Genomic DNA, 25,007 nt, shown 5'->3' with positions numbered 1-25,007 from the left:
AATATGTCTCAAACATTTAAAATTGTTGTTTATTTTTCAGGACAGGATGAAAGCAGGAATAAGCAACAAAAATGAGGAACTGCGAGGCTATCAATACAGTATGTATTGTCTTATCCACTAGAAACACTTTTGTGAGTGGAGAGGTAGAAAAAAAAGGATATCAGAGGAAATGAAGGTTGAAAGTTTGAAAAGCCTGTAGTAAAGAGTAAATCTGTAAGAAGAATAGTAATGATATAGCATGAAAAGGACCCTGTGTCTCCAACTATTAATTGTTCTATCATGCAAGCTCTGCTTTAATCTGGGTGTGTGTTAACCTCCACATCTTTTTTTTTTTTCTGTCATGTGCTATTTGAACAGACTGTGTGATCCTGATCCATGCTCACAAAACACACCTTATGTGTGCAATCTTAAGTAATCATAATGTGAACTATAATTACATTCTTGGCAGACATGTTCTTCCCACAACCATATACTCGAAGTACTACAATTAAACTACAAATGTCAGAAAGAACAGCAATACAGCTACAATTAACATACAGTAGGCATGTGAAAGCAATGATTATTTGTTAGTTAGAAAGATAAAGGTTTTTTTTTCTCTCCAATTTGGAATCCTCAATTCCCAAGTCCTCGTGGTGGCGTAGTGACTCGCCTCAATCCGGGTGGCGAAGGATGAATTTCAGTTGACTCCGCATCTGAAACCGTCAATCCACGCGTCTTATCACATGGCTTGTTGAGCGCGTTACCACGGAGACATAGTGCACGTGGAGGCTTCATGCTATTCTACGCGGCATCCACGCACAACTCACCACGCGCCCCACCAAGAGCGAACCACATTATAGGGACCAGAAGGAGGTTATCGGTTGCTAGGGAGGGTAGAGTCACATGGGATTACCTCCTTGTGGTCACCATAATGTAGAAAGACGAAAGTTTTGATGGTTGAAGGATTTATGGCCAATTTGGCTAATATCAATGGTTCACAACCAGGGGGCAGAGGAACACACGGGAGCCTTAGCAAACTTCCAAAGTGCCCCCGATATGACTTAAAATCCTTAAAAATAAAAATGCTAAAAGCCACTAAAATCAAGATTTTAGTAGTACAGCATGTCAGCTGACATCATAATTATTATTTTAATTCAACAACTCTCTTCAACAACTGTTGCTTTTATGGAACAACATACAGTTCTTAAAACTTTGGGATCACAAAATTAATCGCAATTAATTATTTAAGTCCACTGAGTCTCCTAATGTCTGTTAGCAAAAAAGTTTGAAAACAAGCTGCTTCGTCATCATTACAGCAGAAGTGCCAGAGGAAATATCTTACTTTAAAGGGTTGGCCTTGTCGAAAAATATCTTCTTCAAAAATGTAGTCCTTGAAGTAAAAAATTTTGAGAACCACTGTTGAAAATCAAGGCACCAATTATGATGAAACCTCATTTGTTTCCTCCTCATACAGTTTTCAAACCTATCTTTGCCTCTGCAAAGATGTGCATCAACCCTAATGCTGAAGTTGAGCTGAAGTCACCCAAAGCGAACCTGCACCTTGAGGTTCAGAACATCGCAATAGAGATGACCAAGCCTCAGGTAAGATGATATAGCCACCATCATGTAAACCCATCATGGGTTACATATTCTAAATAAGCACACTAGTGGGAGGATTTACAGATTTGGTTCTTTTGGTTGTTATTCCTAGTACCTGTCTATGGTTGATCTGCTGGAGTCCATAGACTGTATGGTGAAGAACGGCCCCTACAGGAAGTTTAGACCTGATGTTCCAGTCCACCGAAACGCAAAGCAGTGGTAAGTACATTCAACTTTTTCTCATGATTAATTGGATAATATTGGACTTTGATCAGAGCTTATTGTTTCTAATGTGGTACCTCTGATTGATCAACAGGTGGAAATACGGTATCAGCAGTATATTGGAAGTTCATATCAGACACTTTAATCGGATGTGGAACTGGAACAACATCAAGAAGCACAGGCACACGCTTAAGGCGTACAAAGCTGCATACAAAGTCAAACTCACGCAGGGCAAAGTCCGTGAGGAGGCAGAGAAACAGATCCATGTACGAACTAGAGATGAATAGTTTATCCAGATAACATTAATGCGTTAATACATTTATTTTGAGTTTTCATCTTTTTCCACTTCTCAGGAGCTGGAGAAAGTTCTGGATGTGTTCAACATTGTATTGGCCAGACAGCAAGTTCAAGTGGAGGTGTGCAAATACTTACTGAAACAAAGGAGGTTACCTTTGTTTTATTATTTCTAAAGCAGTGTATTTACCTTACCTTCTCTCTCAACAGGTGGTTCGTTCTGGGCAGAAGGTTGTTGCCAAAAAGGCAGCCACTCAGAAACAGAGTGGAGGAGGGTTCTTCAGCAGCTTTTTTGGCAGGAAAGAAGGGAAGAAGAAAGAGGAGGAGGAGGAGGAGGATAAAGAACCTGAGAGTGAGTGTTTTATCTGTAGTATATTTGTTAAGCTGTCTAAAAATAAATGTAAATGTATATTTTTGTATATTTTTGTTAATATACTTTTATGCTGTAGCAGGTATAGATTCTGTTATGACTCCTGAAGAGAAAACTAAACTCTACACAGCCATTGGCTACAGTGGGAGCTCACATAACCTTGCCTTACCAAAACATGTGAGTAGAAATGTGCACCTCCTTTACTGGAATGAAATGTGGTCGTATGATGAGCCTTTACTTACTATATTCATCTTTACTTGTATGTTGACTAAAGATGTGAAAGTACATTTTTTTTTTTTTATACAATACATTAGCCTTAATTTGGACATTTACTGAAATATTTTTTGTCCTTGTGCTTTTGTTCACATGTGTAGTATGTAGCAGTGATTGTCACCTTTAAACTGTTGAGCACCTCAGTAACATTCAGAGAGGAGCCCGGTGTTCCAGAGATCCTCAAAGTGCAAATGATTGACCTCAGTACAGCCATCTCACAGAGACCAGGAGCACAGGCCATAAAGTATGACACACACATACCATACACAAAGGGAAACCCTTAGCTTTGGTCAGCAAATACTGTATGTCTGACTGGCAAATGGACATTTGTTTTATTGGTTTAATTGGGCCTTATAAATTGTATAGAGCTCACTCAGTTTAATTGGAATATTATTCAGTGTGACTACTTTAATTGTGATTCTTGACTTAGTTTAGATGCACATAGAAAAACGCACCATTTAATGGGTTAATAGTTTATGCATGGAAATAATTTTCACACTCAGTATAAATTTAGTGAGGTCTATGCTTAAAAAATACATTTTGCCAGTGGGTAAGAAAAATAAATTTGTTTTCCTTTTGAATTAAGTTTTTTATTCTTAACCAATTGGCAAGTAGTGTTTCTTGTTTCATGCATTAACCTGAAAATATTATTTTCAATTAGTTTCACAGGTAAATTTATCTTAATTTAAAGGTGTTTAGATATTTTTACTGGAAAACAAGACAAAAACATTGAGAAAGAGGATTTATTGCAGTCCATTTTTGAATTGTTAATTGTGTTCATATTAAGTGAAAGTGTTGTGTGTTGTACAGAGTGGAGGCTAAGCTGGAGCACTGGTACGTGACTGGTCTGCAGCAGCAGGGTGAGGTGCCGTCTCTCATAGCGTCAGTGGGAGACTCTGATTCCTCTCTGCTCAGTGTGCTTTTTGAGCTCAATCCAGAAAACAGCACCGCTGATCAGCTCATCAGAGTCCACTCACAGCCCGTAGAGATCATCTATGATGCTGTGAGTGACACATACTTTTAATTTACTGTATGCTAAATATTAACGTCAATTAAAGCGAGAGTTCACCCAATAATGAAAATTCTCTCAACATTTACTCACCCTCAGGCCATCCCAGATGTGTATGACTTTCTTTCTTCTGCTGAACACAAACAAAGATTTTTAGAAGAATATTTCAGCTCTGTCTGTCCATAAAATGCAAGTAAATGGTGGCCAGAACTCTGAAGCTCCAAAAAGCACATAAAGGTAGCATAAAAGTAATCCATATGACTCCCATTGTTAAAAATATATCTTCAGAAGCAACATAATAGGTGTGGGTGAGAAATAAGTCACCATTTAAGTTTTTTTATTTTTTAAAAATTTTTTTTTTTTTACTATAAATCTCCACTTTCACATTCTTCATTTGTTTTTGGTGATTCGCATACATCATGCATATCACCACTTACTGTGCAGGCCACGGAGGAGAATTTACAGTAAAGAAAGGACTTAAATACTGATCTGTTTCTCACCCACACCTATCATATAGCTTCTCAAAACATTGATTAAACCACTGGAGTCGTATGGATTACTTTTATGCTGCATTTATGTGCCTTTTGGAGCTTCAAAGTTCTTGCCACCATTCACTTGCATTGTATGGACCTATAGAGCTGAGATATTCTTCTTAAAATCTTTGTTTGTGTTCAACAGAAGAAAGAAGTCATACATAACTGGGATGCATGTGGGTGAGTGATGAGAGAACTTCAATTTTTGGGTGAACTATCCCTTTAAAGCAATAAGCTATTTGATGACATGCATTACAGTGGATTTATAAATGGCAAGGGGTAAATTACCTTGAGTGACTTATTGCTTTTATAAAACAACGGTGACAGCAATATGATAAAAGAAAGTAAGGTTACATTAATTATTAATAGTGACCAGAATCAACAATTAATTTGCCAATATTTCATTAGCCTCACTGTAAACTGTATATGGATGCCAAGCAATATAGCAAAGTGCCGCCTTAATACAGAATGTGCAGTCAACAGCTTCAAATGCAGCTTATCCAATAAAATTTTGGAGCCGGAGCTATCTGTTAAATAAAGCATGACAAATAACAAGCACACTCCAAACATACCTTGATTGTGTATATATATATACAAATGTATTTAGCTCAAATAGGTGCTGGTACACTGATTGCTTGGAAAAACTTTTGTTCTATTCAATATTATCCAAAATATTATTTTATAGATATTAAGACAAGAGTATTTTGATAGTTAGTTAAGAAATTATAAAACAAAATTTTATACTTAAATTTTTTACATTTTTTTTAAAATGTTTTTTTGTTTTGTTTTGTTTTGTTTTTGTAGCTGACTGTTATCAGCATCACAGAATTTTTTAAGACGGGGAAAGGAGTTGACCTGGAGGTCATCACCTCAGCAACTCTCAGCAAACTTGAGGAGATCAAAGAGAAGACGGCCAGTGGTAACCTCATTTCCCATCATCCCCACAGATATGGTCACATTGAGAGACAGTATGTCAGTACAACAGGAACCAGCAGTAACACTTTTCTCTTTGTCTTACCCCAGGTTTGTCTCACATCATTGAGACACGTAAGGTGCTGGACTTGAGGATCGATCTGAAACCCTCCTTCCTGCTGCTGCCCAAGTCTGGCTTCTATGACGGCAAATCAGACCTCATGATCGTTGATTTTGGTAACCTGCAGGTGAGGGAGGCAACTAAAAACCTTTTTTAAGAGAGAATTCTTTCTGTTAATGATGTCTGATTGCATTTGCAATTTTGTCTGTGTGTGTGTGCAGTTGAACAGCATAGATCAGTGCAGTCATCAGCAGGTATCTGCCAGTTTTTCATCACTAGAGGAGATCATGGATCGAGCATATGAAAGATACTCCTTGGAGCTTCGCAGTGTCCAAATACTCTACAGCAAATCAGGTAAAGACAAAGAATCACAGCAAATAAATGAAAGGCAGTACTTTATTGCAACTGGTTTTGCCCTTTTACTGTGTTCTGTGGCTTTTTATGTGTGTGTTAAAGGAGAGGAATGGAAGAATGCTCGTCTTCAGGGTTTCTCCCATCAGCACATCTTGCAGCCAATGGACTTCTCTCTTCAGCTCGCCAAATGTATGGTGGACAAAGATTCCCGAATGCCCAGGTTAGCGCTAGCTCACTTTCTCTCTTTCTATGGCTTGTCAATCTAAAGCCTTGTACATACACTCAGGTCTATTATTTTCCAGGTTCAAAGTTTCTGGGGAGTTGCCATTGCTGCACATTAAGATCTCTGATCAGAAGATCCAGGGTGTTCTGGAGTTGGTGGACAGTATTCCACTCCCACAGATGACATCAACCCCCCCTACCACCCCAACAGAAAAGGTCAGAAAGCACTTCAGCATTAAGAAAGCAGTGTTTTCACAATGCATTGGCTCAAGAGTTGCTTCATCTCACACTTAAATAAATCATGACTCCTGAAAGGTAATTTCCTGGTAGGAAGCCACAGATATTTGATACTATTGTCAGCACAATATGTGGTTTTTTGAAAGCCATGAATATTTCAAGCCTCTAAATCTAATCGGAGTGTATGTTTTGCTGTCAGAGTCATGTGCTGAATCTGAATCTATAACAAAGAGCTGCTTGCTTTTATATTTAGGTCCTGATTTTGCTCTGTGAATGTGACAGGGCAGCCTCAGTCTCAACAGATTACACAACTCAGGAAAGACATTATCCACAATCAGCATCATTGTCTCTTTACCCGATGAGTTCTGTGCTGTATCTTATTAGTGGAGTTGCTGCCTCAACACTCTAAGAAAAGGCCTTAGTTGTTTACTTTGCGAAACAAATGCTGAAAGATATTCTCGTTGTAGCCTATATCTGATAAATTAAGCATCTAACTTAAGTATAAAAGTGTCTATATGTTGGAAAAATATGAGGAAGATGATGTTCGAGTGATATTTGGAAGGGATGTAGTGAGAGTTGCCTAGTGATGTTTCAGGCTGGGGGATATTTCAAATTCACTATGTATTATCAATATTTTTGCTGGAGATATCAAATTAAGTAACATTGTGAATATCAAAGTGATTTTAATGCACTTTTTATTTGGCAATTAAGTTTCCTAAAGACAGTTTTATTAGATTTGTTTTCTGGTCCCTCCCAGCCTTGCAGTTTGTTAGTATAAGAGCATTAAGACAGATATGTTGTAATAGTGTCTCTGATATAGACCTCAGTAGCAAATAAATTTGATAAAAATTGGCAAGTTCAACTCATTTCCATGAAGCAGTTCTAACTGAACACATTCATTACTCATCACTGAAAAATGATCACTGAAGCCCCTGCATGGCATTTTTTTTTAATGTATTCAAATGTTTTAGTAAAAATATATATAGATAAATATTTCTGTTTATTAGTATGTATTGTTGCATACTGTATACTGTACTGTATTGGTGCGTTTTAATGAAAATGATTAAGTATCTATCCTCCATTTAGTGTAAAACATTGTGGAAAGCATGCCTTGATTATTTTTAAGTCAATTTGTTTTATTGTATTTTCCTTCTTGCATTAAACATTTTGAATCCACTTGGCAACAGTGGCTGCTTGGTCAAAATGATGGTTCCTCTGATTGAAAAAAAAATCACACTTTTAATACATTTCAGAGCAAATACATATACATAGACAGTAATATTCAGATATATATCAAATATCGTCAAATGACTGAAAAATATTAAGAAATTATTTTATCCATATCATTGAGCCCTAGTGACATTAGCTCTACAGTAGTAATCTGCACCTGATGAAAACTCTGAATTTGAACGGCAATCATGCACAAAATTGTACATATCCCTGCCCCTTCCAATTGCATTTTGAAATTGGCTACCCCAATGTAATTAATAATAATTGGTTAGAAAAATGTCAACAGTAAGAGTATAGTATTCTCACCTTAATATGTTTTACATATAACATATTTTATTCAAATAAATGTAATCAATATCTTCACATTTAGTGTGGGCTGAGAGTCTGAGCATTCTGAAATCACCTTGTATGCTGTGAGATGCTAACATGATGCACATGTACAGATGGTGAACTAATAAAGGAACAAAATATTCCTTTTTAATTTGTTGTTGTTTGGGCAATAATGATGATATTCTTCTGAAGGTGTTGGGGATGTCACTTTCGAATGCCAGGCCAAAAGTATTGGGTTTAGACCCCTCAGTTCTGTCCTATACTATTGAGTCAGGTCAGTACTTACTTTCACATACTTTTCAGTCTTTGTTTTTTAATTGATTCTGTAGTATTTAATTCTTTAAATATTTTAATCTGTTTATATGTGCACGTGTGTGCGTGTGTGGGTTCAGACTCTGAAGACACCAGTGAGAAGTCTGTAGATGAAGACACTCTAAGATCAACCCTAGAGGAGTTGACTGAAGTGCAGTTTCAGTTTGAAGTCAAAGAGGTATGCTCTTATTTTTTTCATCACTACTTTCTCTTTTTCCACACTCTCTTAATTTAAAAAGGTAGCTAACAAAGTCTGATTAGTTATTAGTCATCAGTGGTTGTAAAACCTTCAGGCTTCCAAGAATGTGCAGTACAACATCACTCTTATTACACAGCATCTTACCAAATGAATAAATGGACATAAAATATTGAGTTGAAGTTATTTTATTTTATGAGACCCTGGAGTGATTTGAAAAACATGAAATGGTCAATTATAATATTTAGCAGACATTATACAAAAATGTCTGATTACAGAATGCCACAATTCTGAATCAGGTATTCCAGAGAGCCGTGTAATAAATCATTATAATGTCATTCAGCATTTCGGTCAGTTGATGGCAGTTATTGTGTGTATCATTCCTGTTCATGTTTGTGTAGACCAGTGTGTGTTTCAGTGTGATGTATTTGTTGGTATTTATGTGGGTGTTTAGGTGTTGTTGGAGCTAACAAGGCAGGCTGCTCAAGAGGATGTAGTGCTGGCGCTGAGTGTGTCTCACCTGGGTGCAGAGGGAAAGATACGAACTTTCGATCTCACTGTCACATCTTACCTCCGCAAGATCAGCCTGGACTACTGTGAGACAAGAGGTTCATACATATATACTCAACACCAATGTTTTGTAACTCGTGCTGTTTCAGGGGAGCTGTGTAACTTTCGATGTCTTATGCTATTGTGTGTGAATGTGTGTGTGTGTGTGTGTGTGTGTTCTTTTTTTTTCAGATGCACAAAATCAGCCACTTCATCTAATTTCCTCTTTAGACAAGCATGGCTCAGATCTGTTGAAAGTGGAGTACATCAAAGTAAGCACATGCATCCCACTGATCAAACTCTCTGAAAGACTCTCCTAAATGTGTTGTGTTTGCTGAGTGCTTTAACTTGTGTGTGTGTGTGTTCGTGCATACATGTAAGTCAGTTTTTGTTAGTGACTCTGTGCCTTTTTGACCTCAAGGCTGATGTGAATGGACCGAGCTTCAACACCTTATTTAATAACACAGAACAGACACTGAAGGTATGTGTATGTTTAATGGTGACAAGTAATCAAAGGCATCTTTCAGTTTGTTATTTTATCTCAAGTATACATTTTTATAGCCTTTCTAATTCATATGTGGGGATTTATCTTAACAATGTTGCAATTTATAAAATTGTTCATTTGTTTTTTATATACTGATAAAAAAAATTGTTTTTGTTGTTGCATAGTTAGAATGAAGTTGTTCTTTTTTGTTTTGTTTTTATATACAGATTGCAGAAATGTAATAATTGTTTTGTGCAGAGTTTTTTTGAGGTTAAAGGAATGATTCACCAAAATTTTTTTTAAATTAATCTCTAATCATTTATTCATGTTGTTCCAAACAAGAACAACTTTTTTTCTTCTGTGAAACACTAAACGAGAAATTTCAAAGAATGTCAATACATTGGCAATAGATGGAATAGCTTGAAAGCAGAGACTAAGTCTTCTTATGGCATATGATTTGGTGAGAAACAACCCGTATTTTAAGTAATTGACATGACTGAATTTCCGGCTGAAAGTGTTTAAAAAATGACATCCGTTGCATGTTAATGATATTCTGTGTGAGAAGATCATTCACTCTAGCTCTCAAGAAGGTGATTGTTTAGCGCTACGCTTTTGGTTGTAGCAAAAACAACACAAGGTTGTGAACCAGCTTCTGTAAAAGTCATACGGCTTTAGAATGACATCTGCATGAGTAAATTATGGCAGAACTTTCATGTTTGGGTGAAATATCTCTTTAATTGAAATTGGAATTAAGTTTTTGGTCTATTTTGTTTCACAGGTGGAGTTTTCCTCACTAGACTTCCTGTTGCACACTAAAGCATTGCTGTCTACCATCAACTACCTGAACACGGCAGTACCACAAGAGCTAATGGCCTCTAAAGATAGAGAGATCAAAAGACAGGCTGAGAGAACAGCTGTGGGAAAGACAGGTGAACACACACACACACACACACACACACACATTTTATGTTGTCAGAACAAATTAATTTTATTCCAAGCAATTATTGATCTCAAATGATCAGGCAGACCCTGAATATTGTTTATGCATCTATGTTGTCTTTCTCTCTGCTCTGTAGGGTTTTTCTTGGGTAACTGATTCATTTTTTTCCTCCTGAGCTTTGCACTGGTCTTGCTATGACTTGTTCTTACAGGGATCTGAAAAAGTATAGATTTTGCTTGTGTAAAAGCATGTTGCAGACATGAGGTTTTCAGTCTGGTTTCAGATTGTCAGCATGATGTGTTTGAATACTAATTTAACAAGAGTCTCTATCTTTTCCTAGTGTCGAAGTGTTCGAAGGACTCTGGTGTTGTTAACTTTAAGCTGTCTGCCATGCTTGACTCCTTCAGAGTGTCTGTCTGTGATGACAGAAGCAACATCGCTGACATCCGAGTCCAAGGTAAAAAAAAATCTGGAGTTCATCCCAATTCTAGATTATAAATCAGCATTTAGCTCAACACTTCAAAGTCGGCATATGTAACAAACATTGTAGTTACTCTAATCTGATTAGGTCTATAAGAAAAACCCAGGACAAAGTATTACTGAGGAGTTAGAATTCGGAGGATGATGGTAAATAAGGGTGTAAAAATGCATCCATGAATAATGATGCATCAGTGTGACAATAAATATTTAATCAATCGATGATAGAATGATACCCAATTTATTAGGCATTCCTTTTCCAAAATTCAGTTCTTTCTATGCAAATGTAATCTATTGGTTTTATTGAGATTTCATTTTATTCGTTCCCCTTCAAGAGGACGATATTCACTTGCCAGGCTATTTTTGTAAATAAGAATCTTGTTTTTATGTGACTTGCCTTGCTAAATAAAGGTAAAATAAAAAGCTACATCTGTCTCTTCATCCAACCAAAATAATCTAATTGAACTGAATCATGACTATATTTCAGATTTTATGATGCCTTGCATAATTTAATAACGGATCAAATAAAAATGTCTGAGCAAATATTCACACCCTTAAATATTTACCCTTTTCAAACTTCTTTAGTTCATTTTCACAATACCGTTCATGTATATTCAGAATGTTTTCTGACTTCCATCTGTGTCAGGCATTGATGCATCTGTGGTGGTCCAGGCAAAAGAAACGGATGTGTTCGCCCGCCTGCGTGACATTGTGGTTCTTGATGTGGACCCAAAGACCATCCATAAAAAGGTGAAAGATCTGCCATTGATGTCAGTAGTTAGCTATGCCTGATCATTTTAGGCAGTTTAATAAGCTCCAAATGTATTTTTAATAATACTATCAGGCAGTGTCAATCGTTGGGGAGGAGGTGTTCAGCTTCAAGATGACTCTGTACCCTGGGGCCACTGAAGGGGAGGGCTACTCTGACACCTCTAAAGTGGATGGGAAAGTGACCCTGAGATTGGGCTGCATCCAGATCGTCTACCTGCACAAGTTTCTTATGTCTTTATTGGTGAGAACTCATTTAAATACATATACTTAAAGATGTCTTACCTTTTATATCATATCTTTATATGCTGTAGCCTATAATGCTCAGTCATCTAAAGTTAATGACAAGGATTGTTTTACCTTTTAGAGCACAGTCAGTTCTTGCTAGTTACAAGGCAAATAAGGATAGAGTACAAATCAGTATTTGTATTTTATTTTTATTTTTTTATATAAAGTTTCTGACACTTCCTTTATTTTTTTTGTCCCCATACCTTTTCTTCCCTCATAGTTTTCTTTAACTGTGTCTTCCTCTTTTCAGGACTCTTTTAGCTATCAGTACCCCTCTGCTGATGAGGTACAGGCTTGGGCATGCTGCATTAAAGTCTTTTGCTTTGCAGCTTAAATTTAAACGCACCTGTGCACTCTCTCACACTGAAATGTGTTTGTTGCGCCTGCCTAAACTGTGCTGGTTTTATATTCCCACATTTAAACCTTTCAAGTGTGAAGGAAACATATTAATGCAGCCTTGACAGTAACAGCAATTTGAATGCCTTTTGTTTTATTTTGAGTACTAAGTTAATAATAATAGTCAATACTGGTTCAGAATAAAAATAAAGAATAATATTCAAATATGGGTATTTCTTCAACTTTCAGCACTTTTAGAACTGTGAACTATTTCATAGAAACACAACACAGAAATGACAGTGATGGAAATTAACATTTTAGAAATAAAATGGCTTGTCTTTCAAAGGCTAATTTCATAGCTTACATTTGAACTAAATGGCATAATTGGGCAAAATTAAAGCTTTATTGGAAATTATGGCCAGTACAATAATTCTGGTCTAACAAGTCTAAAGTGTAAATATTTTGGTGGAGAAGAGTCTTCAACAATAGAATCTATAGGTAAAAGACATTTAAAAAGTACCAAAAATAAATGAAGGCCTGGTGAAAAGTTTCTGAGCTAGTTTTTAACTTTAAAAATAGTTGCAATCGGTTAGTTTTCATAAATATCCACCCAAGGGACATGAAATTGACCAAGTTGAAGAAACAGCCATATATGTATTCTGAAAGCTGGAAAATAATATTTTGAAATCCATACCTCTGCTGCTTAGTTATGAATTTTTATTAGATATAAAACTAAACAAAAGCAGTCTAAAAGTTTCAAGTCCCGAATATTGTCAAAAAAATTTCAGTATTGCTAACATTACACTCATTACATCACTAATATCTAATAACCCTTTTTGAAATGTTTAATTATGCTTCTCACTTTGAATCAGGTAGCTCAAAGAACCACAAGATGGGGTTGCCCCTTGTGCATCTCTTAAATGAGCGCATGATACGTCAAATGTCCTAACATTAAAGCTGCTGTTTGTAATTTCTGCGCCACTAATGGCATCAAACAGAATTGCAAAACTCCCTTTGTCTGCCATTGATTAGACAAAATGGTAGTCCCCCCCAAATTTGTTGAGCCAGTGTTGCCATGCCCGGTGCAGTTTGCAATTTCATTTGGTACCACTGTTGGTGCAGAAATTACACATTACAGCCTTAATTCTGTTTTCACTTGTAGATGGATACATCATCTTTGTAATTGGGTATTAATTTAAATATTATATATTATCTGGATATTTTTTAATACAGTACTGTGCAAAAGTCTTAGGCACATAAGATGTTTCACAAAAACATTTGTCTTAAGATGGTTATTTATATCTTCAGCTTTAGTGTGCAAATAGGATATATACATTTTAAACTCCCAAACATTTTTTTGCAAATATAATAAAATAGAATAGAAGAACAGGGAGCCCTTCAGCAGATGTCATGGCCCCCACAGAGCCCCCCACTGAATATTGTGTCAGTCAGAGATTACATAAAGAGACAGAAGCAACTGAGACAGCCTAAATAGATAGAAGAACTGTGGCGAATTCTCCAAGAAGCTTGGAACATCCTATCTGCCAACAACCAAGAAAAACTGTGTCCAGGGGTACATAGGAGAACTGGTGCTGTTTTGAAGGCAAAGATGGTCACACCAAATATTGATTTAGCTTTTTTGTAATGTTTATTGGACTTAGTATGATGTTAATTGATTAATGAAAACCATTTATGGCATTATTTTTGAAGACATCTTCTCTATGCAACATTTTTCACAGTACTGTAAATAATATATAAAAACAAGATTTTTGATAACTTTGATAACTAAAATTTATTAAAAAGAAAAAACTGAAATATCACATTGACATACGTAAGTATTCAGACCCTTAACTCTGTATTTAGTTGAAGCACCTTTGGCAGCGATTACAGCCTCAAGTCTTTTTGGGTATGATGCGACAAGCTATGCACACCTGGATTTGGGGATTTTCTGCCATTCTTCTCTACAGATCCTCTCAAGCTCTGTCATGTTGTATGGGAACCACTGGTGGACAGCCATTTTCAGGTCCCTCCAGAGATTTTCGATTGGGTTCAAGTCCAGGCTCTGGCTGGGCCACTCAAGGACATTCACAGAGTTGTCCTGAAGCCACTCTTGCATTGTCCTAGCTGTGTGCTTACTTTCATTGTTCTGTTGGAAGGTGAACATTTGGCCCAGTCTGAGGTCCTGAGCACTTTGGACCAGGTTTTCATTAAGAATATCTCTGTATTTTGCTGTGTTCAGCTTTCCTTTAACCCTGACCAGTCCCACAGTCCCTGCCACTGAAAAGCACCCCCACAGCATGATGCTACCACCACCATGCTTCACCGTTGGGATGGTATTGCACAGGTTATGAGCGGTGCCTGGTTTGCTCCATTGAATTGAAGCCAGACAATTTAATCTTTGTTTCATCAGACCAAAGAATCTTGTTTCTCACAGTTTGAGAGTCTTTTATGTGCTTTTTTGCAAATTCCAAGCGGGCTTCCATGTGTCTTGCACTGAGGAGAGGTTTCTGTCTGGCCTCTCTGCCATAAAGCCCAGATCAGTGGAGTCTTGCATTGATGGTTGTCCTTCTGCAAGTTTCTCCCATCTCCACATGATCTCTGGAGCTCAACCAGAGTGACAATCGGGTTCTTGTGTCACCTCTCTTACCAAGGCCCTTCTCCTCCGATTGCTCAGTTTGGTTGGGCGGCCAGCTCTAGGAAGAGTCCTGGTTGTTCCAAACTTCTTCCATTTAAGAATTATGGAGGCCACTGTGCTCTTGGGAACCTTCAATGCAGCCTCGACACAATCCTGTCTGGTTGGTTTTTGCTCTGATATGCATTTTCAGCTGTGAGACCTTATATAGACAGGTGTGTGCCTTTCCAAATCATGTCCAATCAATTGAATTTGCCACAGGTGACTCCAATCAAAGTGTAGAAACATCTCAAAGATGATCCAGAGAAATGGGATGCACCTCAGTTAAATTTCAAGTGTCATAGCAAAGGGTCTGAATACTTATGTCAATGTGATATTTAAATTTTTTCTTTTTAAAAAATTTGCAAAGTTAAAATCAGTTTTTTACTTTGTCATTATGGGGTATAGATTGTAGATTGATGTGGAAAAAAAATAATAATAATTTAAAGCATTTTAGCATAAGGCTGCAACATAACAAAATGTGAAAATAATTAAGGGGTCTGAATTCTTTCTGAATACACTGTGTATATAGTATATACTGGTATTCACTTCTTAGCTTGTCACGTTCTTGTTCTAATGCGAGATGTTGTAAAGAAGTGGACTTTGTATGACATAAATTCAGCCTATGGCATTGAGCGGTAAGAATGTAAAAAGGTGTAGCATATTTGAATATCTTGATCCTGAATGTGTGGACTTGTGTGGGCATGTGTGTGCAACTAGAAATCATGGAAATATTGGATGAAATTCTGCACGAAATGAATGCCTTGGTTCAAATGATTCTGATTGTCACTCTCCTTCATGCTTAGCAGTAGTTGTAAAGGTCCATCTGTCATTCCCAGGCAATACACTCATCAAATTTCCTTCTCTCTTACAAAAAATAAAAATTCACCTCCAGCACTGCTTTTTCCACCCCGTTCTGAATTTGCAACTCTTAGTTGTAAATTTGGATTTCAGGTGTTTCAAAGTACAAGGACATCCCTGCATGATATTTCCTTACTAAGGATACCAAGCTGCTACATTAAGACCTCTCACTTCTACTGAAATTCCATGTAAAGTCACGCTAAGCTGTCACTAACTGCTGGTTGTCTTCCATAGACATTTGTGGATAACTTCCAAACAGCCAAAGAGGCTCTCAGTGCTGCCACGGCTCAGGCCGCAGAGAAAGCAGCTTCCAGTGTGAGAGATTTTGCTCAGAAGAGTTTCAGACTTGCCATGGACATCCGACTGAAGGCCCCCCTTATCATCATCCCTCAGTCCTCCACATCCCATAATGCATTTATGATTGACCTGGGTCTCATCACTGTAGGAAACAGCTTCTCTCTGCTGGCAGCTGAGGGCTTCCCCTTGCCTGCCGTTTTGGAGACCATGGACATAAAACTCACACAGCTCAAACTATCCAGGTAACAATAGTTCCAAAAGGAGATCTTTCAAATTTTATGTGAACCCTGTAAATCATGTAAAAGAGTTCTGCATCATATTAACTATCATAATAATTCACTTGTTGAGAACATTTTCTTTTGTAACACTTAGCTTTCTTGGATTCAAACACCTTCCCTTCTCTGTTCAGGACTGTTCTGAATCATTATTCTGCACATCCAGATATTGAGATTCTGGAGCCCATAAATCTAGAGCTTCTGGTCAAGCGTAATTTGGCCATCTCCTGGTTTAATAAGATCCCGGGAATGAAGGTCAAAGGAGTACTTAAGTCAATGAATGTGAGTTTTCATACTGTTTTAAGTGTTGGACCTCCATTAGTGTTTGACCCTCTGCGCTTCATGTTTCATGTTGATTTTAAAATGGAAAGTGGCCCATGGAAGATTGCCTAAAAAGGGTACTGAGGATGTTTATTTTTTGGATTTCGTAGATAGCTCTCGGTCAGGAGGATATTGGGGTCCTTATGAGAATCCTGGCAGAGAACATTGGCGAGGGAAGCAGGGCTGCTTTGGTGGAGGAAATTAAGCCTTCTACCAAAGGTAATAGAAGCTTTCTTGCTTGTGACTATGTGAAAAGGAGTGTCTCCATCTTATTAACCTGCATCCTCTCACAGATGAAGCTATTATGGATAAAGAACTTGAAGAGGCGCTTTCATCTGGAACAGGGTGTCAACCTGCAATTACCAATGGTGCTTTCAGTGAAAATGTTGTCAGTGTTCTCCTCAATTTTGAGATCAAAGAGGTGAAGAACTTATTATTTTCAGTTGTTTTGCAGATGGACAGTTGTAGATGTCGACTAGGCATCCGGTATGTACTGAGAACATTGTATGTTTGTCCTTGTAGGTTATGCTGAAGTTGAAAAAGTCCAAAAATGGGAAGAGTGGGGAAGAATGTCAATTTTTGATCCTGAATGCTGCTCTACTTGGAATTGACACCAAAGTTCGAAAATATGACATGGAGGCCACCACATACATTAAAACAATTTCCATGAAGTGCCTTGAATACCCAGGTTTGTAGGGCTATATTTTGCAGCCTCATAAATTTAAACAACCTTTCCAGAATTAATATAATTTGTAAATGTATGGTGTTTTTAAACCTTGAACCTAGTAAGACTAGTTTAAGCAGAGATGCCCAAAGTTGGCCCTGGATGACCTTTGATTTGGCCCGCCTTGCCCTTTATGATAAGAAGAAAAAAAAAAGAAAAATATGCCCCTCCATTTTTAATTTATCTTTTTGATTGAACATTTTTTTGTTTGTTTTATTATTGCATTACAAAACTATAACTTATTTAAAATGTAGAGAGTATAAGTGATTTCATTTTTAAAAGTGTAAATGTGTATTTCAATCCCACGGCCCTCAATCAAGTTTGATTTTAGGCCCTTCATAGGAAACATAGTTTGTGCACCTCTGATTTAACTATTTGTTTTGCAGATTCAAATGGGGAGCCTCTCTGTATTATCAGTTCCTCTGCAGAATCAGGAGCTGATCTTCTTGAAGTCAAGTATTCTAAGGTAGCTCATTCTTTTTCCTCATGATTACACACATCTATGCAGAACATTAACATTTAGTCATCAGATTTAGCTAATTAGAAAACATGTCCGATGGACATTATTAAAACGGTTTATGTGTTTTTTTTAAACAATCAATTGATTCTTGTGTAGTCTGTGACATGGCATTTTAGGCTTAGATATACATCCGTATGCAGTACTTACCGTTAATTCAGGTCAGCACAAGAATTCACAGCTTTATTAAAGCATCAGGCCGATTAAATATAACAGCCATTAGCCATTAAGCTCTTTAGTGCTGGTGTAGTGGCTGTTATTTCCTCTACGGAGGACTTTTTCTCAAGGTGGAAGTGCTTGCCACACACATTCCACAGTCTTAGAAGTACAGAGATGTGAATGCTTACAAAGATAAAACAGCATAACATTCTGATTAAATGTATAATTGTTGGTCATGTAATATTTTCAGTAATGCCACAAATCCATCATCATTACGGAAGATGAAGTGAGAATTAACATTTGTTTTCAGGACCCCTGAATGCAGATCTTAGCTTTGATTCCTGTCTTTGCAGGCTGACCGAAATGGGCCCAACTTTGCTAGTGTTTACAAGAATACTGAGCAGATGATCAATGTAAGCATTTGGAAAGAATATTAAATTTTAAAATGTCAATTAGTATTCAAGTTTGGAAATTGAGGTTAATTTTTATGGGGTTTTAAATGCTTTTTTGTGAATGAATTTAGGTGATGTTCTCCTCCCTTGATTTGATGTTGCATACTGAGGCTCTTCTCTCTACCATGGACTTCCTGTCTGCTGCCCTGTCCTCCAGCAGTCTGCCCTCACCAGAGAGAGAGAGCAAAAAGAGTGAAGATATGAGAACTACGTCAGCCAAATCTAGTAAATGCATACACAAACAAATATCCTCACATTGATTTGTCCTTGCACACATATTAAGAATGAAGTAATGCAGGAATGTTACTATCTCAGCAGCTCTCAGCTCTCCCTCTGATGGTGACATAATTGACCTGAAGGTAAACATGCAGCTAGGTGCTTTTAATGTGCTGGTGTGTGACCAGAAGAGCAACATGGCCGACATCAAGATTCAAGGTGAGAATCTATTTCCGTTTAACAGGAAGACAATCATAGTTTCTACAAAAACACCATAGTTACTACAGTTACCATAAAAGTTGCTACATTTTTACTACTATAAAACCATAATATATTAATATTCTTTAGGGTTGCAAAATTTCTGGAATTTTCAAAGTTGGAAACTTTCCATGGGAATTAATGGGAATAAACTGGAAATTTGCAAAATTGCAAGTTTTTTCCAATATTTCCAAAATTCCCCAGCTTAACTTCCCATGGAAAGTTTCTGGAAAGTTTCCGGAAGTTTACCGGAAATTTTCCGCCCCTTCGCAACCCAAATATTCTTCCATATTAATTTATTATGTGTAAGAGGCTTTCAGATTTTTTTATTTTGCTTAATTTTATTTTTGATGACAGTGATTGCTCTACCAACTCACCGGTTTTATTGTAGTAACAATAAATGTATTAACTATGATATTTTTGCAGAAAATTTATTATCATGATAATTTTGTAAGGGTTTCTGTACATTAACTAAAAGCAGTTCAAATGTCTACGTTACTATGGTAACCCTGGTTCCTTGAAAGGAGGGAATGAGACATTACTTCGATGAGTCGACGGTATGGGGCTGCTGAGCCCCCGATCTCTCTGAATGGTTTTCCATCACGGCAGTTTCATTGGCAGATGTCTTTAGAAGTCCTGCCTTCCATGCTCGGCGAGCATATATAATGCGGGCCAATAGTCAGCGCCAGGACATTCGACTGAAGAGGCAAGAGGATCTCTAAAATTTTTCAGTGCAATCAGTATTGTGGCAAGGGTACGTAAGGTCTCGTTCCCTGCTTTCAGGGAACCGGGGTTACCATGGTAACCTAGATGCTCCCTTTCAAGTTGCTCACTTGAAGTTATGTCGATGAGTTGACGGTAGGGGTACCTATAGCACAACGCCACAATACTGATTTGGCTGCGCTTGCTTCAAAGAATGTGGTAGAAAGCTCGCAGAAAGCCCGTTTACACACCTAAGTGGGGAAGAGCCCAGGACAGTGAGTGACACACCAGTGACACTATATAAATATATCTTGCCTGAAAGGAGGCAAGATAGTAGTCCAAGGGTAACCAATTTCTCCACTGAACTCAAGTTAGGTGAGGTGATGAACTGTATGGAGGAAGGACTGAATTCACAGTCCTTTGATTGTGGTTATAAAAGGGGCGCTAGTGGGGCACCTTAAACTGGTCAGAGGAAGAGTTGACTCTTCCTATGTGGAATCTAGGAGAAATTCACTAGATTAATGATCACCATAATTGTTTTATCAACATTGGGAAGCAATTGAGGTGATAGGAAAAAAAGGTTTACCCGTGGGGAGTGATTTTAAACATGGGAGACAGGAAGGGAAAGTTTCCTGTGTGTAATCTAGGAAAAATTCACTAGACTAGAATGATTTCAATGGCTGTTTTTCCATAAAGAAAAAATAGTTAAAGTTATAATAAAAAGGGCTCGCCTGTGGGGGAGCCGCTTTCTTATAGAAGAGACTTCTTACGTGTAGTCTAGGAACAAATTGCTAGACTAAAATACTAGAAATAACTGTTTTTCCTGTGTAGGGAAGAAGTTCATCTAGAAAGGGTATCACCAAGAGAGCTATTAAACTGCTATATAACACCCCAGGGAGAAGTTGTTTTACTGAATGGAAAACAAACCTTTATGTGGTTTAAGAGGGAAGCCTTACACAAACATTCATGTTGTAACTAGCCCGAAAGTGGAGGAGACAGAATTTCGTGTCACAAGGCTCTTATTTCAGCGATACTCATCAGTGATGAGAGTCTAGTTCCCCTTTACAGAAAGCACCTGGGAAGACAGGAAGGAAACGTCTAGATTATAAAATCTAGGGAAAGTGTTTGGGGAAGCCCTGTCCCAAAGGATGTCCGATAAGGATAAGCCTTTTGCCCAAGAGGAAACCATGCTTCTTGTAGAGTGGGCTTTAACCCCCACAGGGCATTCCAAGCCCTGTGATTTGTATGCTAATTTAATAGCATCTACGACCCAGTGAGAGCCTCTGTTTAGAGACTGCTCTGCCTTTGAAACGACCTCCAAAGCATACAAAGAGTTGACTCGACAGCCTATGCTGGCATGTACTGTATGCTCAATGTAAATGTGCAATGCTCGCATTGGGCAGAGTGTTTGCAAAAAACTTTCTTCCTCCTACTGAAAAGGAGGAGGCGAGAAAGCCTGTAAGGTTATCACCTGCACTCTGAGAGGGGGTGGATAAAACCTTAAGAATGTTGCCTATTTTGGGCTTCAAAATAGCCTATGAAAAACCTGGACTAAACTCTAAACAGGAATTTTCCACTGATAGAGCTTGGAGATCTCCCATGCTCTTCAATGAAGCGAGGGCCAGTAGTAACACGGTCTAAAACTACTGTTTTGAGAGCTGTATAGTGCTTTCAGCACCAAGGACAGGTCCCACACTAGAACTGTAATGGGGCAAGAGGGTCTAAGACGTCTTGCACCACGTAAACAGTTCATGACGAGCTCGTGCTTGCTTATTGAAATACCTCCGTCAGGGGTGTGGAACGCCACAGTAGCTGCAGCATATACTTTTAGCATTGATGTGGAAAAACCCACATCCAAGCACTCTTGCATATTTGCATTTTTCTGTTGACCATTTGTGAGCCAAAGCATCAGTTCCCAACGAAGCCTGGCACTTCCATTCTCCAGGGGTAATGCTCTGACGCGAGAGCAAATCGGCCCCGTAATTCAATCGATCAGGAATGTGAGTTGCCCGAACTGAATTGAGGTGTTTCTGACACCACGGAAGAAGAAGAATTCAGAAGAATTCAACATTTTGATGCGTTGGTGATGGTTTATGTATGCCATCACTGACGTGTTGTCCATCCGGACCAACATATGATGAGAACGGAGTTCTGGATAAAAAGCTTTCGGAACCAGAAAACGGCAGTAATTCCAGGTATTTGATATGCCATTTCCATCTCGCACCTGTCCAGGTGCCGAAGGCTGGACATCCATTGCACAGGGCTCCCCAGCCCACTTTGGATGTGTCTTTGGTTACTACTTTGCGTATGATCGCTTGACTTAATGTGACATCTGTTCGTTAGAATGAGGCTTTTTTCAAATGAGACAGCATGGCTAAACAGCGGTGCATCACCAGTAGGCGTAATTTGCCATGGCACCATGCATTCCACGGTATTCTGCCACTGAGCCAACAACCCGACCATCAACCCGAGTGCTCTCTGAAATGTTTTCAGAGGAATCATTCTCCCCAGCTCGAAGCCTTGCAAGTGGCGGAGTATGAGAATGTGGTCCAGGAAGGCATCAGGAAGTAGTATTCAGATATCCATATCTTGTTTTATTGACTCAATTTTTGACAACTATATACACATTTCTGGCCAAAAATGTATATACAAAAAGAACAGTTGAAGTTCTTAGCCTCTGATCCTCATCACAGAGGTCCTAGTTCAGAACTTAATCAAGACTGAAAGAACAGCACTTTTCAACGGACGGTCCAACCCATTTGACTCTAACAGGGATAAGACAACAATTTTACAAACAATAAATACATTTCTAAGCATTTTACAATAAATGACAAACAATCTTAAACAGAAAATCATGGAATATTCCAAACAATGTAATTCTTAAGTTTTCAATAAACCTTACATCAACAAAACAATGATACCAGAGGAGCCGTGTAATGCCATGCGATGGTTGGACGTATAAGCGGCGAGCACTGCGCACTTTGCTAGTTTTTAATATGTTTTTTGTCATAAACCGGTGCGATTCAATACACCCTGATTCTTAACTGTTTTATGAAGACAATATGTCAAAGAATTCAAAATCCTCGGGCTCTGGAGATATTAAAAGACACTTACATGCTCAAGCTGATGCCCCAGAAAGGGCCGCAGACCAGATACTCAATTTGGACGGTGCGGCGGGAGAAATTCAGTGTCAGCTGTCCAGTATGTCTGCAGTGCTGCGAAGGTCATTGCTGACTTGGAGGATCTGGCTGTAATATGTCGATCGATCCCTTCCATGGAGATGAAATTCTCTGAGTTGGTTACAAGAGGGTCGGACGTCGAGAAATGGATCATTTATCTGGAGTCATCGTAGAGGGAATTAGCTGCTAACCCGCTAGTGACCAAGACAGACCTGCAGCACGTTTGGGAAAAACTTGGAATTCCTGAGCATGAGGAAGGCAGAGATATGGTGAAATTCCTAGACGAGGTCTTCCCGAGTCTGCTCGACATAACAGGCCATAAGCTGGAAATCAAGCGAGCTCACAGGGTCCCGGCTCGGAGATCCGCTGAGGGAGACAGGCCTCGATCAATTCTGGCCAAATTTCTGAGGTCATCCGATAAGAATCTCGTGTTACGTGAGTCGAGGAGTAAAGGAAAGCTTTCTTGGAAGAACCACAGCATTTTCTTGTTCCCAGATTTTGCAAATTCGACGAGAGAAATGTGATCGATTCAGGGAATGCAAGAATCTCTTACATCAAAGGAAGATCGCATTTGCTCTGATGTTTCCGGCCAAACTGAGAATAGATACTAAGGATGGCCATAGAGAATTTACATGCCCACAGCAAGCACTGTCCTTCATAAAAACATTGGAGTGATTAAGCCATTTGGTGATTTTTCATGTTGCTGTTTAGTGGGCCTAACTCACTGAACATACACTCGACTGTCCGAGGAAGCTGGGCGCCTACTTTGTTTCTTTTTGTGCTGGTTCCGCCTAGCGGCTGGACTTTGTTTTGTGTAATATCATTTCTTCGGGACAGCTTGTGGATAAATCTGCAAGTTTTTGGTGCTTATGCCTCCTGTGGCGTGGAGTTTGTTTTGTGGAACATTTCTTGCAGGACATTGGAGTGATTGGGTCTTTTGTTGCACTCATTTATCGGCCGAATGGGCCGGCTTACTGAAAATTCATTTGACTGTCCAAGGAAACTGAACTTTATTTTATTTTATTTTATTTATTTATTTATTTTTATTTTTTTGTGCTGTTCCGCTAGCGGCTGGAGCTTGTTCTGTGGAAGAACAATCCTTCGGAACAGTTATGTGGATGAATCTACACGTTTTTTGTGTTTATTCCGCTTATTGGCTGGAGTCTATTTTTTGCTGTGTAACTCTGTCTCACAATCTGTATAGAAACACCGGACTTGAGCAATCCGATGACAAAGTTGTCACAGTGACTCTCGTAGGCGTACATGGACTGTTTGAGTTTAGAGGTATGGATGCTGATTGGCACTGTCGTGCACGTGGTTAATGCGCACGTTTTTCTTTTTTTCTGTTTGTTTGGTTCGGGGGGAGGTTTGGAGTTTGTTTGTTTGTTACACTAATGTTGGAATGTGGTCTTTATAATATTGTTTTTGACACACAATCAATTTTTTCCTAATATGTCAAATGTAAAATGTTAATATGAGTGGATTATCTCTCTCCACGTGGAATGTGAATGGGTTGGGGCACCCCATAAAAAGTGTTTCTTAAATGTAAGAAATATGATATAGTGTTTCTTCAAGAAACGCATCTTTCTCCGCAGCAAGCTGAAAATTTGGGAAGATATGGGGTGGACATGTTTTCTTTAATGCTGGCTCAAGTAAGAGCAGGGGAGTCATTACATTGATAAGTAAACATCTACAATTCAAATGTCTCAAACAGATTAAAGATAAATTAGGAAGAGTCATTATTGTTTTAGCAGAAATTCAGGGGCAAAGGTTGATTTTGGCTAATATCTACGCACCTAATGCTGGTGACCAGGGCTTTTTTTTAGATCTTGAATGGATGTTGCAAGCCGCTGGCACCACTCATGATATAATATTGGGAGGAGACTTTAATCTTTTGATGGACTCAGTCCTTGATCATAGTGAAGCAAATGTGTAAGCGCCCTAGAGCAACATTGATGCTTCTCAGGATGTGTAAAAATCTTGGCCTTACAGATATTTGGAGACTTTTGAACCCATCTGGTAGGAACTATACATTTTTTTTCATCAGTCCATAAGATTTATTCTAGAATAGATTTTTTTTAATATATATCAAAGTCCCTCATTTCATCTGTTGTTGATTGCTCATTTGGAAACATCTTAGTCTCAGATCACACCCTGGTGAGTTTAGTGGTGTTGCCACATACGGAGAAAAAGAAATCATATAGTTGGCGCTTTAATGTATCTCTTTTGCAAAATCCTGAATTTCAACAAATGTTAAAGGCTGAAATTAATGTTTATATGGAGACCAACTGGTCTTCAGTATCCGCTGTGGGCGTGGCTTGGGAGGCACTTAAGGCAGTT

The 25,007-nt window shown here is 38.3% G+C and overlaps 1 protein-coding gene across 2 annotated transcripts in view; it reads left to right on the top strand.

Moving 5' to 3' along the window:
• LOC127409644 (intermembrane lipid transfer protein VPS13C-like) overlaps window positions 1-25,007 on the top strand; it is an 83,685-nt gene that overhangs the window by 15,299 nt on the left and 43,379 nt on the right. Inside the window, exons 11-43 of one of the 2 annotated variants that reach the window (XM_051644392.1) lie at window positions 41-98; window positions 1,454-1,581; window positions 1,691-1,797; window positions 1,895-2,066; window positions 2,154-2,216; window positions 2,305-2,446; window positions 2,544-2,641; window positions 2,839-2,981; window positions 3,548-3,740; window positions 5,084-5,198; window positions 5,303-5,439; window positions 5,534-5,666; window positions 5,769-5,886; window positions 5,969-6,104; window positions 7,878-7,959; window positions 8,078-8,175; window positions 8,648-8,801; window positions 8,935-9,014; window positions 9,164-9,223; window positions 10,005-10,155; window positions 10,507-10,623; window positions 11,290-11,393; window positions 11,488-11,655; window positions 11,950-11,985; window positions 15,802-16,106; window positions 16,274-16,421; window positions 16,571-16,679; window positions 16,754-16,881; window positions 16,983-17,148; window positions 17,571-17,650; window positions 18,214-18,273; window positions 18,384-18,537; window positions 18,628-18,747. In XM_051644392.1, the coding sequence (XP_051500352.1) occupies window positions 41-98; window positions 1,454-1,581; window positions 1,691-1,797; window positions 1,895-2,066; window positions 2,154-2,216; window positions 2,305-2,446; window positions 2,544-2,641; window positions 2,839-2,981; window positions 3,548-3,740; window positions 5,084-5,198; window positions 5,303-5,439; window positions 5,534-5,666; window positions 5,769-5,886; window positions 5,969-6,104; window positions 7,878-7,959; window positions 8,078-8,175; window positions 8,648-8,801; window positions 8,935-9,014; window positions 9,164-9,223; window positions 10,005-10,155; window positions 10,507-10,623; window positions 11,290-11,393; window positions 11,488-11,655; window positions 11,950-11,985; window positions 15,802-16,106; window positions 16,274-16,421; window positions 16,571-16,679; window positions 16,754-16,881; window positions 16,983-17,148; window positions 17,571-17,650; window positions 18,214-18,273; window positions 18,384-18,537; window positions 18,628-18,747 (4,063 nt within the window). The remainder of the gene's footprint in view (window positions 1-40; window positions 99-1,453; window positions 1,582-1,690; window positions 1,798-1,894; window positions 2,067-2,153; window positions 2,217-2,304; window positions 2,447-2,543; window positions 2,642-2,838; window positions 2,982-3,547; window positions 3,741-5,083; window positions 5,199-5,302; window positions 5,440-5,533; window positions 5,667-5,768; window positions 5,887-5,968; window positions 6,105-7,877; window positions 7,960-8,077; window positions 8,176-8,647; window positions 8,802-8,934; window positions 9,015-9,163; window positions 9,224-10,004; window positions 10,156-10,506; window positions 10,624-11,289; window positions 11,394-11,487; window positions 11,656-11,949; window positions 11,986-15,801; window positions 16,107-16,273; window positions 16,422-16,570; window positions 16,680-16,753; window positions 16,882-16,982; window positions 17,149-17,570; window positions 17,651-18,213; window positions 18,274-18,383; window positions 18,538-18,627; window positions 18,748-25,007) is intronic. The other variant, XM_051644471.1, reaches the window with a different exon arrangement.

The sequence above is a fragment of the Myxocyprinus asiaticus genome, chromosome 1 (assembly GCF_019703515.2).
Source record: "Myxocyprinus asiaticus isolate MX2 ecotype Aquarium Trade chromosome 1, UBuf_Myxa_2, whole genome shotgun sequence".
In the NCBI taxonomy this organism is placed as follows: domain Eukaryota; kingdom Metazoa; phylum Chordata; class Actinopteri; order Cypriniformes; family Catostomidae; genus Myxocyprinus; species Myxocyprinus asiaticus.
This window is presented reverse-complemented; position numbering and strand designations above follow the sequence as displayed.